This window comes from Barbatula barbatula (assembly GCF_947034865.1).
Source record: "Barbatula barbatula genome assembly, chromosome: 24".
NCBI classification, from domain to species: Eukaryota; Metazoa; Chordata; class Actinopteri; order Cypriniformes; family Nemacheilidae; genus Barbatula; species Barbatula barbatula.
The window spans coordinates 15,737,612-15,753,094 of NC_136787.1; the positions used below are offsets into that span (position 1 = coordinate 15,737,612).

Below are 15,483 nucleotides of genomic sequence, written 5' to 3' on the forward strand. Positions count from 1 at the left end.
CTGTTCGGGTTAGGGCTTTGATAAATTATGTAAATTACATTATAAGAGATTTGCTGTCTAGCGTAGAAGACTTTAAATATACAGTATCATTCTGTACCATAATGTCAATGAGAGTGTATGGCCATTTTAGATCAGCTTTGTATGCCACAATGATCTTTCTGTTTCTGGTTTATTCGTAAAACCGGTTATATGTAACAAATAAACCCACAGATAAGTGTGTGAATGCTACGTCTCTCTGTGAATGGTCAACCTGGGGTGGTACCTTTTCATCCTATATTGTTTGGCCTATTTAAACAATGTTTTAACTGCAGGAACGTGTCTGTGAGAGTTGAAGCAACGTTGACATGTTTTGTACAAAGGCCTGTAAGCCTGTGGCTAAAATTCTACCAGACATCCAAAGAAACATTGACAGACAGGTGGTCATCTGAAGATGAAATATTGGTTTTGTATCAAGGTGATATAGAGCGAGGTTTAACTGGCCACTCTGGCTAGTTTTCACTCTGTTTAGGCCAAATTACAGACACAAGCTTTTATTTCTTCCCCTTAAGGTCGCGAATGGTATTACAACAACAAACAAATTGAAACAAAACTGTTCCTCCCATGCTCTGTCCTCTCGCTCCGTGCTATTTTATGCGGTTGGTACACAAGATTAATCTTTTTCACTAAATGCAAACTTACATCTGTCTGTGAGAGACTCATAGGCCACAACTAGAAGAAGTCCTGTTGTGGGTCATGTTGGGATCATTGCACTTTAAATGCAGCTCAACAGGGATTAGGAGTTTTCTTGATGCTAAACCATTACTAAAATTTGGATAATCCTAAAATTATATTATATTCTGCTTTTAGGCTTTTAAGACTAAAATATTATTACTATTTATGGGTTTGTCCATTCAATTCTATAAACTCTTGACAAAAGTAGACCAAACGTTGACTTAAAAGTCGGCAATGTTGTTTTTTCGTATCGTGACATATATCTGGGTGAATCGGTTTATGGAGTGAGAATTACTAGGGCGGGGACTTGATTTTGTCCTTGGGGGATCGATTGGATCATTGGAGTCAATACTCATCCTCATGCAGAGATGGGCATCATGAATCTTTTTTTAAATATGTGCACAATAATTAAATGACCTTATAAAGACACATTGAAATATAAAAAAGGTAAATTGTCAGATTGGATTTCATGGTGATTTAAGGAAGATTTATTTTTAGAAAATTGAAAAAAGATTTGAGGCTCATTTGGCATAGAATATTCGAAATGTTTCTCCAGTAACTAAACCCCCCCCCCAAAATGCTCTCTAGAATGAAAGAAAATCCTCCTTATACTACCTGCCTTTGACTAGCAGTCTGCTATTTAAAGGCTATTTAAAAACCTTAAGACATGTCAAATTTGGAAATGCGTGGTTGGTGAATTCAGTCTTTGTAAAAACATATTCGACAATAATTCAAAATAACTGTTTCACATAAAGATAAATTAAAGACAATCCACACAACAGACAGACAGGCTCTATGTAACCCAGAGAGAGTTCAGTGTTCTCTAAGTGCCTTGAAAACTGGAAACAGAAGCTCCTGATGTAATCCCTGGACGGTGTGTAAACTGTCTGTTTGTTTGCTCGCAGCTTCCTGTTAAAGTTGGCGTCCAGAACACACACACCAAAATCAGCACGGAGCACAATAAAGAATGTCTCATCAACATCTCCAGATACAAATTCTCTCTGGTCATCAGTGGACTCACCAACATACTGAAAAACGTCAATAACATGGTGAGTGTGTCTTATGCTGGGGATGTGTGAGAGATTTTCAGGTTGTTCGTCGCTATTGTGCAAGCGTTGTTTCAGGATTCTGTCCTGCATGACGAGATGCTGGCGAACCGCAAACGTCACACCCGATGTTATGTGTAAAATACAGCTGTGGGGCGGGATCGTGAACCAATGGGATTTCACTGTGGGCGGAGCTACCCAGCACAGTACTGTTGAGCTTGGCTTGTTATGACAATGCTTGGCACTTTGTGTCTTGCCTAGTTAGCGCATGCAGTAAAAACATCCTTCACAGAGTCACATTTAATATTTTTTTGAATATTTAAGTTTTAAACATGTTTTCGGCCTTAAAGACAGTTTTTAAAAAGCCAACTTCCAGTAATTATTATGCAATAAAATATTAACACAAATAAAATATGATATAAATGGTTATATTACAACCAAACACAGACTGGAAGTTAACTTTGGGACAGATGCGCGGTCCGATGAAACCATCAAAGTTTGTTCTAGACACAGTTCTGATTCTCTGTGTTATTGGAGGGAGATAGTCTCTCTCTCTCGCTCTCGCTCTCGCTCTCTCTCAGTAGTTTATGTCTGTTTATTTTGCAGAGAATATTTGGTGAGACTGCAGAGAAGAACCTCTACCTGTCCCAGCTGATCATTTTGGACACACTTGAGAAGTGCCTGTCAGGGGTGAGAGACACTTGCCACTCGGTCTTTCTCCCTCTCTCACTTTCTGTCTCGCTATTGTGTTATTATTTGACAGAGAGACGCATTGGTATGAGTTAAATGAGTTACAGTTTTGTGTCCTTTTCTTTGATCTTACTTTTAACTCTTTCCAGCAACCGAAAGACAGCATGCGTCTAGACGAGACGATGCTGGTGAAGCAGCTTCTCCCCGAGATCTGTCATTTCATCCACACGTACCGCGAGGGAAACCAGCACGCAGCCGAGCTTCGCCACTCAGCCTGTGGGGTCTTGTTCTCTCTCAGCTGCAGTAACTTCAACGCCGTCATCAGTCGCATCTCTACCAGGTACATAACACACGTACCCCTGAAACGAGAGGAAAAAGGATCGAATGGATCGTTGTTTAACATCATCCTGAAATATCACTTCCTCTGATGTAGTTGTTTTACATTGACCACAAATGTCACACAACAAAGCTTTCAATTTTAGTTAGTTTCAGATTACGCTTAAAAACAGATCTGGTCCTGGATGCTGATTGGTTATTAACTGTGGTTTAACCTCAACAATGCACAGCACCTATATAGCTTATAGTTTACTTATAACTAATGCTGTACAACAATCTGTTACTGTTTACATTTCTGGACATATATTCTCTCATAAGAGAAACCGCTATGAATTACTTGAAACACTTAAGTACATTTTTTCAGTCCTTGATCATTTTATTATTTTTTAACAATAAATTGAGTTTATATAATCTCTCATATTTGCAGGTTGCAGGAATTGACCGTCTGCTCTGAAGATAACGTAGACGTGCACGACATCGAGCTCATTCAGCACATCAATGTGGACTGTTGTAAACTCAAACGCCTCTTGCAAGGTTTCAGTATATGCATTTAAAGCAATGTCATTTTTTGCACTAGTAGGGTGACCAAATGATGTTATAATGACAATCGCTGTTCCCAAACGCCCAGCCCGTTTGCCATTGGTCGGACAAACAGATAGCCCTGCCCAAAGCTTGCACTATTGGTTGAGATAAATATGCGCAACCGAACAATGTTTCGATAAATGTTTATGTTTTTCGTGCAACTCAGTCTCTTATTGAATTATACTCCCTGTACATTAACCCGTGGACAAGAAAGTATTTTAACTCATAAATTACAGTTTAAATTCCATTAACTTGCAGTTTTTTTTCTTGCAGAAACTGTGTTTAAATTCAAAGCCTTGAGGAAGCCGGCACAGCTGAGCGTCATCTATAATCTAGAGAAGGTGTGTGTGTGTGTTACAGGAAGGAAATAGAAAAAGAAACAGGACGAGAACAAGAAATCAACTTGCCAGTGCAAATCATATTTGCAAGATGTCATTTTATTTCATTATTTTAATAACATAATTGCCAAAGTGATCATCTGAATGGTTCTTATTTGTTTATCAAGTCCCAAATGCTGGTATTTTTATATCTAAATGATGAAATGTTAACATATTGTCTTCTTAGTGGGCCAGGACACATGTATAGATTAAGATTTTTATGATCCGGAAGAAGCAGATAAAAGCCAATAGCTCAGTTCATTGTGACTCGTGATGTCACATCCTCCATGTGTATCTTTTGTTTTGATTTTCAGGCGTTCTGGAACTGGGTGGAGAATTATCCTGATGAATTCACAATGCTGTACCAGAGGCCACAGGCGGACATGGCCGGTAGGACCACTAAAAACCCCAGTGTACCATATGATAATATGAGTACTGCAATGCTCAGACATATTAAATGTGTGTGTGTGTTGCAGAGTGTGCAGAGAAGCTGTTTGATCTGGTGGATAGTTTTGCTGAGAGCGCAAAGAGGAAGGCGGCTGTGTGGCCCCTGCAGATCATCCTCCTCATCCTCTGCCCTGACATCACTCAAGACATGTCCAGAGAAACCCCAGATGACTCCAAAGACAACAAGGCACATGCTTTTACAAACAAACATTAACTCATGTGCTCATTTACTTTCAATAGATTCTTATTGCTCTTAAAGGTCCAACGTGTAATTCTTTGGAGGATCTGTTGACAGAAATGCAATATAATGAACATAACTATGACTTCAGTGGTGTATTAAGAACTTGTATAATAAAGCGTTATGTTTTTATTACCTTATTTCTATCTCGTCCCGTTGCATGGAATCCGCCATGTTGTTTCTACAGTAGCTGCTCTTCAGAGTGCGTTTTGTAAATACGTTATCTCGGCAAAGAAAGTGAAACGTGACGACATCTTATTAGTTCTGTGTCGAAATGGAGCGGGGAGTGAGACGTTAGTCGCAATTTGCAACCTCATCGCAAGATTTCATACACTGGACCTTTAAATGAAATATTTCTATTATTTCTAAAATATGCATATTGATAATATATGTGCTATGTTTTAAATACAGATTAATGCACATACAATGTGAATTAGTGAGAAACTGAGTTATAAAAAGGGGAGGAGCTTGGCAGCTTATTTGGTATTTCTGATTGGCCAGATATAATGATGAAATGTTTGATTATGATATTGAATAAATGTACAGTATATTTTATCTTAAATGCACGTCAAATCTGCTTAATTCATAAATTAAAATGAATAAATATTGAGTATACATAATTAAATTTATCAGAACTTAATGGTAATCCAAATTATAATATTGGAACAGTACAAGAGTCAAGTAGTGGTATGAACCTAAGACAAAATGATACTTATTGACATTGAACACCTTGTAATATGTATTTTCTGTGTTTTTTTTACATAGAAGCTATTCCTGGAGAATCTACGGAAAGCCTTGACTGGTCACGGTGGGAGCAAACAGCTTACAGAGAGCGCGGCCATCGCCTGCGTCAAACTGTGTAAAGCCTCCACCTACATTAACTGGGAGGATCACTCCGTCATCTTCCTGCTCGTGCAGTCTATCGTGGTGGACCTGAAGGTATTTGGACTTCTGTTTACATGAAACCTTTTTAAGACCTTTACCTCATAAGGAGACTTGAACCTACATCTCCCACATGAACATCACATGTGCAGTGCATGCAGACCAAAATGCAGTGACTTGCAAAAGTCCTTATGTGTTCTTCAGTGTTTCCAGGTCAATATTTAGTTGAGTTCTTTTGATTTCTCTCCAGGGGTTGCTTTTCAACCCGACAAAGCCGTTTTCCAGAGGCACGGGGAGTCAGAGTGCAGACGTGGATTTGATGATCGACTGTTTCGTTTCCTGTTTCAGAATCAACCCGCACAACAATCAGCAGTTTAAGGTGCGGACATCTTCCCGCAAACATGTCGCTCACAGATCGTCCTCATTTCCTTTCACACTTTCTTCTCTTTCTCTGCATGTTCTCAGGTGTGTTTGGTGTCGTCCTCGCCCCCCATCTTCCATTTAGTGCTGGTGAATTCTCTGCACAGGATCATCACCAACGTAAGAGCCGATAATGTCCTTACTTCACCTGAAGAGAGATTGAATGTCGGATTTACTCGCAGGGTGTCCAAATGTCCTCTGTGTGTCTTCCATCATGTTGTAGTCCCCTCTGGACTGGTGGCCGAAGATCGATACGGTGTACTGTTACTCGGGAGAGCTGCGTCTCATGTTTGCAGAGACTCTGGGGCGAGTCGTGCAGGGCTGCAGTGGTCACGCCCCTTTACGCTCGACACCGGTAGGATGACCGTTGAACCTGTTTTTAAGCAATAGAATAATGAAACTTTTATAATTCATTCACCGCTATGCCATGTGCTCTTCGTGTTTACCTTGTGAAAGATTTCCCCCTCTTTTTTCATGTGTCAGAGCTTGACGTTTAAAGAAAAAATGAGCAGTCTGAAGTTCAAAGAGAAAGCCACGGATCTGGACACCAGGAGTCACAAGTATCTGCTTTTGGCTTTGGTGAAGCTCATTCACTTAGATCCCAAACTGATGCTATACGTGAGTGAGAAAATACAGCTTCCTCTGGCTTGATGTATTTCCATCACAAATGTATTTCATGCCCCGTCTATATGAATCAGAATCCAGGTAAACCGGGTCAGGACGTTCACGGCAGCACGACGGAGCTCATCACAGGCCTGATGCAGCTCATACCTCTGGCCAACATGGGGGATATTTCCCAGGAGGCCATGGAGGTAAGACCCGTTCTGCTCTTGAGTCATCATTGTGGAACAATCGATTGATGAGAATGTTGTTTTTTCTCAGGCTCTTTTGGTCCTTCATCAGCCCGACAGCATTGAGCTGTGGAACCCAGACGCTCCTATGGAAACGTTCTGGGATATCAGGTAGTCCATCGGAGAGACTCGACATTACTCCCCTTTTCAGCTACAGTCTACCTCACTGTCGTTTTTGAAAAATGCAACGGAAACAGGCATGAACGCTGTGAGAAGAAAGAGTGAGGGAGTGGCAGGGCACGGGATAAAATGATGCGATTCCACATCTTTGGTCATTACCTGTCATACCGTCTATGGTCATTACACGAATCATACTTTCGAGCCACATAGGTTTTACAGAAACCACTAAACATTTTACCAAAATGCAAGTATAACTTGTTCTAGTTAAAATATGACAGTTACCGCATTAATTAGTTCTCAAAAGTGGCTGTTTACTTGCCTCTATCACTGCTAATGCTCCTCAAAGGAGCTGCTTCTTCTATGGCTGTTGTCTTGGTTACACAAGCATCACGTGCGTGGACACTGACGCCTAGTGGTCATCGCCTGTCGACGCGGACCACGACCGCAGAAGCATGAAATCCGACACGTAGAGTATAAATTTAGCTTTACTCGCATCCATGACTAGCGGGCTTAAACCTGCGAACGTTCCTGCATGTGAGATGGGCGCTCTAACAGGCCACTCACATTCTGGCGTCAGTGTCGGTAGTCCCTTAGCTCCGTCTGTTTGAGTCCCGAACGTGACACATTGAGCTGCAACTTAACGGTCCACATAATCTCCAGCCCACCGAGAGCTCCACATGGCCATCCACGCCAGTTTCTGTGCACGTATTTATCACTTTCAGTGGAAGAGCCCTTCCCCCACAAATATACTGTATATTTCACATACAAATATACTTTTATAAATCATTACCGGAATATGTATTTTTTAGACCGATTGTCTTTTTGCCCAGTTCTCAGGTCCTGTACTTCATCTGCAAGAAGCTGTTTAGCCATCAGTTGATCAACAGCACAGAGATTCTCAAGTGGCTGCGAGAGATTCTCATCTGCAGGAACAAATTCCTCCTCAGGAACAAGGTAAGATGTTGCGACCATTTATTTCTTGCGAGCAATTATAGGTAAAGTATGACCTTAAAGGGACAGTTCCCCCCAAAATTTAAATTCATCATCAGTCATCCTTTACTCAACCTCGAGTTGTTCCAAATCTGTATACATTTTTTGTTCTGATGAACAGGAGCAGTTCTTGGTCACCATTAATTACCAAAGTTAATTACAATGGTAGTCAATGGTGCCCCGGAACTGACATTCTTCAAAATATTTTTGCCACATTTGTCCACCCCTTACGTCCTTCAGGTTTTATTTCAGAAAAGCAAACGCGATATTTCAAGGTAAGAATGAAACTACAAAGATTAGACAAATTTATAATGTTTTTAAAACTGAAATGTGAGAACCTCGATGACGTATGCGGTGGACCAATGCGACCTCTGGGTGATTCACCTGAAATCCTGGCTCGGACACGTCTGGGAAAAATGGCACGTATGATCGACCTTAGTATTTTCTATTTTCTAAGACTTTGATATGTTTAGTTTATTTCTCTTTCAGGACCGTGTCACAGCGGGTAGCAATATCGCCATCTGCAGGCAGGCCCAGACCAAGCTGGAGGTTTGTCTCCACATGTTCCTGTGGAGTCCAGACATGGAGGCCGTTCTGGTGGCCATGTCCTGTTTCCGTTACCTGTGTGAGGAGGCAGAGATCCGCTGTAGTGCCGAGGACATCCCAGTGCAGTCACTCCTGGCCAATTATAACACATTCATGGAGTTTGCGTCCGTCAGTAACATGATGATTACAGGTCTGTGTTTTAATCCTGTATTTAAATGAGGATTTGAAAAATTGGTTCTGACTAGGATTCCTGAGCACATACTGCATGTGTTCAAATCTTTATAGTACGCTTCATTCAGGTTTAAAGTCATTTGTATAAACACATTTTCAAACTCCATTAAGATGTACAAGAAAATCCAAACTGAGCTACAGGAACTGAGCGGTGGCCTTTGAGGTTTGCTTTTAAGTTGCAATGTATGATTGATGTTGTTTGATTTCAACCCATAGGAAGATAAGTGCATAAAGTAACCTGAAATGTTATGTTTTAAACTTAGATAGAAAGGCAAAAAGGTAGTATAGCAGTTTAAACCCTCACGGGCTGCCTGAACAGGGAAATGCTGCTATAGAGTGAATCACCAATAGAGGGCAGCATAGAACTTTCTCCACTTTGCATCAAGGTTATTAAAGTTTACTAAAACAATTTAAACCATTCTCTAAATTTAAATCTGATAAAATATAAATTCTTAATCAAGTCTTAATACTATCCCTTAAAACTTAAACAAAACAAAAAATTGAAATGGTCTTATTGGCCTCACCAATAAGATAATTTGACCATAAACTATTATCTTAAAACTAAATAAAAAACGAAATAGCTTTTAAGATAACATAAAAAAACAAATAAATAATAAAAATACAAAACCATATAACAAATTTGCCAAAAAAGAAAACAAATATGAATATAAAAACTAATAATAATAATATTTATACTATATAATATTACTTATAATTTCAAAGCTAACTCAGAATCTTTATTATCAGAAAACTGTATTAAAGGACAGTTCATCATTTACTCATCCTCCAATTGTTCCAAACCTGTATAATCTATTTCTTCTTATGAACACAGAGGAAGATATTTAGAAGAATGTCAGTAACCCATTGAGTCCCATAGTATTTATTTTCCCTACCATGGCAGTAAATAAGGGATGAGGCCTGTTTGGTTACTGACATTCTTCCAAATATCTTCCTTTGTGTTCAGCAGAACAAAGAAATGTATACAGGTGAGGGTGGGCAAACGATGACCGAATTTTCAGTTTTGGGTGACCAATCCCTTTAACTCGCTTGGTTTCAGCTCAGATTCTGAACTGTGTGTGTTTTTGTTTTTCCTCAGGCCGTTCAGCTCTCCAAAAAAGAGTAATGGCTTTACTTCGGAGGATTGAGCTGCCCACCCCAGGAAACACAGAGGTCAGAGGTCGCACAATCACACACACCGCGACTTCCTGTCTTCCTTCAGAACAGAGAACAGCAAAGCTAATTTGCAGAAGTCTGATTTGGTCTTTTCCGTATTTATCGTCACTGCTTGAATTTCTCTGAGCATATGCAAACACTTGATTTGTTTTCTATGCATGGCTGGATTGTACAGTACACGGAACTTGATTAACATGTTGTCAAATGTAAAGGGAATGCACGGATAAAAACTGCTCTGTTCTCTTTGAAGGCCTGGGAGGACACACATGCTAAATGGGAGCATGCCACCAAATTAATATTAAGCCACCCGAAAACGAAACTGGAGGACAGTCAGGTTAGAATCAGCCAGAACCTTCACTTGTAGCTACAGTATAACACCCACAATAAAGATGAACAAAAAGGATTTTACATATATACATATGGCTCATTCTCCAATTATGAGAACATTTCTTAAAATAATGACTACATTTCATAATTCATATTTATCTATTAAATTCAGGAATGGATCAATATGACTGGTTTCCTGTGTGCGCTGGGTGGCGTGTGCTTGCAGAGGAACACGTCTGCTCTCGCCACCTACAGTCCTCCCATGGGCGTGTTGAACGATCGCAAGGGTTCCATGGTCTCCATGTCCTCGTGTGAGGGGAACCCGGAGACGCCCCTGAGCAGGTTCCTGGACCGACTGCTGTCTCTGATGGTGTGCAGTCACGAGAAGGGCCATCAGATCCGTACTAACGTCAAAGACCTGGTGGGGCTGGAGCTCAGTCCTGCGCTGTACCCAATGCTCTTCAACAAGCTCAAAAACAGCATCAGCAGATTCTTCGATGCGCAGGGGCCGGTAAGACACCCCCCCGTGCCTTTATTCATATATATGTAGCGATGGGATTGAAGCAAGTTTCAGTTTATTTCATAGTTTGTAGTCTTTTTTTCAATGTCAGTCAAGGTTTTGACAGCTTTCCACCATTTTTCTAACCCTTGATAGAAAATGGGCCCTTATGTGTTGTTTTGGATATAAGATGTCCTTTTCTTATTACACGCCCTGTGACATTAGTAATTAGCTAAGATGTGTAGTAATAGCGTCTATTTGCTATTAAGTTTCTTACAGTTGGTTTGTGTGTTCAAACATGTTTAGGTGCCAATAAATGAGACCAACACACAGTTTGTGGTGCATACCATCGCAATCATGAAGAACCTTTTAGATAACCACACCGAGGGCAGTTCGGAGCATCTGGGTCAAGCCAGCATTGAAACAATGATGCTCAATCTGGTCAGGTACGCAACATCCACTCTTGAACCATAAAGCACTCTCACCCTCAGTAAATGGTCACACAAGTAGAAAGTGTTTTATTTTATTGTATAATCATTATGTTAAATAAACAATTTGTTACGTGTTATTTCGTTTAAATAAACAATTTGTTAAATGGGTCCTGTAGTTGTGTCGCATTTAAAGAAACTGTATGGTACATTGACATCTAGTGGTTGAGCTTGGTATCGCAGTCTACATTTCCAAAATTGGAGAGGCAAGTTTAACAAAGTACCAGTTTCTTTTGCTTGTTGTCAGAAATAACCTACAGGCACGCTATTGTTTGCAAATATGTAACGAAGGTTAAGGGCGGCCCACGAACGAGCGCATGCGCAGTAACGTTTGTTTATGTTGTTATGTTGAAACCGTCTCTTCATGACTGATATTCACCGGCAGTATATATTGTCTGGGTGTAAGTTGACGATTTCGGACGAAGGGAAGGTCGTGGGTTTGAATCCCAGGTACAGTGATGGACATTATTGGTGTTGCAAAATACACTGTATATATAATGTGTATTTTAATCGTGATTATTAATTACATTTTGAAGCTAATAAATAAATTAAAGATAAATAGCATTATTTACTGATTTAAGAAAGTTCAACAATTTGGGCTGCAAATAATATTAAAGCAACAGATTTTTAAGGAACTGTTTATAAAACGGACAAGTTAATGAATCTGTTGGTATGTTGGCAGGTACGTGCGGATCCTGGGCAACATGGTCCACGCCATTCAGATCAAAACCAAACTGTGCCAGCTGGTGGAAGTCATGATGAAGCGTAGAGATGATCTCTCCTTCTGTCAGGAGATGAAGTTCAGGTGAAAGGCCCGTTGTAGCCCTGTTGTTTATTTGAGTGTCAGATTTGCATGTGTTGTCCTCATGTGGAGTGCATTGGGTTTGTCTCAGGAACAAGATGGTGGAGTATTTGACAGACTGGGTGATGGGAACCTCTAACCAAGCAGCCGACGACGATGTGAAGTGTCTCACCAGGTAAAAACCTCATGAACGTTACATAATGTAAGACTCGATGCCGTTTACCCAGACCAAATCTAAACTGCAGCAACGGGCGGTTCGAATTCTGTCAAAACTGACGCGGCTATATGTTAATCCCTTGAGCGATTGCCCCGGCTCTTGGTTACAGCGTTTCTACTTTATTCTCATGCAAATAGGTTTTCCAATCCAAACTTAAAAGTCTTCATTTACATATAGAAGGGTTCATACTGTACTAACAAACACCAGACCATTTTAACCTTTGTGTGTCGTTTGTCTGAAAAGAATAAAACTGCACTCTTAAAAATATAGACTCAAAAAATAAAGTTTGCCATTACAAGCCAATAAATTTGAATATAAGATTTTGCTGCTGTCCTTTTGAAACCTTGTACCTCCACATGTTGTGATTTTGATTTGTCATTATTATTAGTTACCCTTTATGTTGGTCACAAGGTTTTGCAAAAACCTAAACAAGACAGCGTATTAAAATCATTTAAAAAGTACATTTTATTTTCCAAAGGACATCAGAGCTTTTGCAAGGACACCGACGATTTGCAACAATGGATGAAATGAAGCCGAGTTAAATTTTTTGGTGACTTTTGTTTTGATTGACAGGGATCTGGACCAGGCGAGTATGGAGGCGGTGGTGTCTCTGTTAGCCGGTCTCCCCCTGCAGCCAGAGGAGGGTGATGGTGTGGAGCTGATGGAGGCCAAATCACAGCTGTTCCTCAAGTAAGACCCTCACAGTTTTTATTTTACCCTGTGACGTGGTTTATTCTTAACTCCGCCCCCTGTTGGTGTGTGCAGGTACTTCACGCTGTTCATGAACCTGCTGAATGACTGCAGTGAAGTTGAGGATGAGGGTCAGCAGGTGGCCGGCCGCAAGCGAGGGATGTCCAGGCGGTTGGCGTCGCTACGGCACTGTACCGTTCTGGCGATGTCCAACCTGCTCAATGCCAATGTGGACAGCGGCCTCATGCATTCCATCGGTGAGAGAACCGTGGCGCTTCATGCGAACCCCAAAGATTATTTATTTTGAACACTAAACCACGACCTGCAGCAAACGCACACAAATTGAAACAGCCACCTCTTTACCAAGTGCACACTTAAATTCACAAAGCTCTGGGCACTCCAACCTCTATACCAACACTTTTGCATTTATGAACTTCTAAACCAACACCTTTACCCAAACATGAACCTCTCTACAAGACAAAGATCTTTTGTAAAAGTGGTGCTCGGCCAATAATAAAAATGTTTAAGTGTAGTTTTTAGTATTATTTAAATGTGTAAAAGCATAGTTTATTATATACACATGCATGTTTAAAACGTTTATACTTTGTGTTGTGTCGTGCTGTTGCAGGTCTGGGCTATCATAAGGACCTGCACACCCGGGCCACTTTTATGGAGGTCCTTACAAAGATTCTGCAGCAGGGGACTGAATTTGACACGCTGGCTGAAACCGCCCTGGCCGACCGCTTCGAGAGGCTTGTGGAACTAGTCACGATGATGGGCGACCAGGGGGAGTTACCTATCGCCATGGCGCTGGCCAATGTGGTGCCCTGTTCCCAGTGGGTGGGTACATTTTTGCCTATTTTTCGTATAATGACTTTATCTTCCAGTGAATAAAGCAGCAATTCAAACCGTGATTTACATACTGTTTTGTAATTGAGGTGTGTAAAGATTTCCGAGTGATCCCTTTTTTCCTACACCTGTTCATTTACAAGCTGAAATGTTTCGGAGTTTTTTAAGGATGGATGGATAAATACAATTGATTTGTCAGTCCATATTAATATCATACGCTCTCTTTTTGTGTCTCTTTGCTCTCAATCTCTCACACTTTTCTCTAACAATATTTGGGTTTGTTTCATAAAACTTGACCTAAATTTCAATATTGTTCCCTGATGCACTTGAGGCATTTCTTTATGTCTTTATGTAGACTGGCCCGAAGTTAACTTCCGGTGTGTGTTTGGTTATATTATAACAGTTTATTTTATATTTAATTTATATTCATATTTCATTATATATTAATTGTGTTAAATTCAATTTAAACAACTCAAAAGTCATTGATGGTTCTTTGCGGGGGTCTACCTGAGAAAGGTTTGGGTAAGATGTTGCCGCTGAAACTGTCTATAGATCAATATTTATATTATATAGTAGTATACTATTAGTATACAAAATATATATTATAAAATGCACAATAAAACATGAAGCACAATACACAAGTCACAAGTACTTCTCATACAACGTTATGTATACTATACATATTCACTTTTATACACATTGTAAAACAAGCTACGCAAGTGCTTATATACTTGATATACAGCAATGTTATGCATAGACAACAAACTGAACATTTACCACTGAATCGTAATTTAAAAGACTTAAATAAAAATATAAAAAAAAATGTCTTGCAACATGGTGTTTATTAAAATATAAACACAAAAACATACAATGCATTACAGATTACAATACGTTTAGAGTCACACATACTTATATACTTGTGGTTGAACATTGAATAGACCAATTGTACAAAATATATGCAACAATACACAATATTACGTTGAAAATACACGAAGCACAGTACACAACGTTTGCAAACTACGTCGATGTTTAGTGATCTCGGATGTGTCTGATTTAGTCCGTCTCCTGTCGGTCTTTCAGGATGAACTGGCTCGTGTCCTGGTGACTCTCTTTGATTCGAGACATCTGTTGTATCAGCTCCTGTGGAACATGTTCTCTAAGGAGGTGGAGTTGGCAGATTCCATGCAGACTCTGTTTCGTGGAAACAGCTTGGCCAGTAAAATCATGACATTCTGTTTCAAGGTACCTCTGCACGATTAGCAAATCAGATGGATTACCGTAACGTACATTTGCGATTTTAAGTTTACGAGGTGTAAATCTCTCCCATCAGGTGTACGGTGCTACGTACCTCCAGAAGTTGTTGGAGCCGTTGCTCAGGAGGGTTCTCACGGGATCTGATTGGCAGATGTTAAGCTTCGAGGTGGATTCCACAAGGTAGCTGTCCAACTGACCCCAAATATGTCACTTGTCCTGTCACTTTGCACTGTGCATAGAGAGAGAGAGAGAGAGAGAGAGAGAGAGACCCTTCCAAGTCAGCATGTCTAGACGTATTGTGGTCAATAGTAAATTCAGAAAAACTGAAGATTATTTTGTTATGATTTCTAACTTTTTATTTGGCTGTATATAGTATCTACATATAGTATAAATATAGTATATATGGTATCAATTTTAGCTAAACATTTTTTATCAATGTTTAGATCATTATTTCATAAACAAGACATAAATATTAAGTCAAATTATTTGAACAAGTAATCTAAATAAGAAGTAACTTATCACAATGTCACAAAATAATTGTTTTTATAGTCAATCTTTTATTACTTATTCAATACCACTTAACAATAAAATATATAATAATTCGTATTTTTTCTTTGATTATAATGAAATTATTAATAATAAAATTGCATTCATATTATTTAATTATTAAAAATTCATTATTTTGAATGTATTGGTAAAATAGTGGTTTCAATTACC

The 15,483-nt window shown here is 39.6% G+C and overlaps 1 protein-coding gene across 1 annotated transcript in view; it reads left to right on the forward strand.

The window, feature by feature from the left end:
- Positions 1–1,393: 1,393 nt before the first annotated feature.
- nf1b (neurofibromin 1b) overlaps positions 1,394–15,483 on the forward strand; it is a gene marked incomplete at its 5' end in the record, with an annotated part of 41,200 nt that continues 27,110 nt past the window's right edge. Inside the window, 28 exons of the mRNA XM_079447952.1 lie at positions 1,394–1,400; positions 1,561–1,760; positions 2,364–2,447; positions 2,597–2,787; positions 3,211–3,317; positions 3,639–3,706; positions 4,057–4,132; positions 4,219–4,376; positions 5,193–5,366; positions 5,560–5,688; positions 5,775–5,849; positions 5,953–6,084; positions 6,213–6,347; positions 6,428–6,541; positions 6,612–6,691; positions 7,531–7,654; positions 8,180–8,426; positions 9,564–9,637; positions 9,891–9,974; positions 10,140–10,478; positions 10,773–10,912; positions 11,637–11,759; positions 11,848–11,931; positions 12,547–12,663; positions 12,739–12,920; positions 13,292–13,503; positions 14,593–14,754; positions 14,843–14,946. Coding sequence (XP_079304078.1) covers positions 1,394–1,400; positions 1,561–1,760; positions 2,364–2,447; positions 2,597–2,787; positions 3,211–3,317; positions 3,639–3,706; positions 4,057–4,132; positions 4,219–4,376; positions 5,193–5,366; positions 5,560–5,688; positions 5,775–5,849; positions 5,953–6,084; positions 6,213–6,347; positions 6,428–6,541; positions 6,612–6,691; positions 7,531–7,654; positions 8,180–8,426; positions 9,564–9,637; positions 9,891–9,974; positions 10,140–10,478; positions 10,773–10,912; positions 11,637–11,759; positions 11,848–11,931; positions 12,547–12,663; positions 12,739–12,920; positions 13,292–13,503; positions 14,593–14,754; positions 14,843–14,946 — 3,722 coding nt within the window. The remainder of the gene's footprint in view (positions 1,401–1,560; positions 1,761–2,363; positions 2,448–2,596; positions 2,788–3,210; positions 3,318–3,638; positions 3,707–4,056; positions 4,133–4,218; positions 4,377–5,192; positions 5,367–5,559; positions 5,689–5,774; positions 5,850–5,952; positions 6,085–6,212; positions 6,348–6,427; positions 6,542–6,611; positions 6,692–7,530; positions 7,655–8,179; positions 8,427–9,563; positions 9,638–9,890; positions 9,975–10,139; positions 10,479–10,772; positions 10,913–11,636; positions 11,760–11,847; positions 11,932–12,546; positions 12,664–12,738; positions 12,921–13,291; positions 13,504–14,592; positions 14,755–14,842; positions 14,947–15,483) is intronic.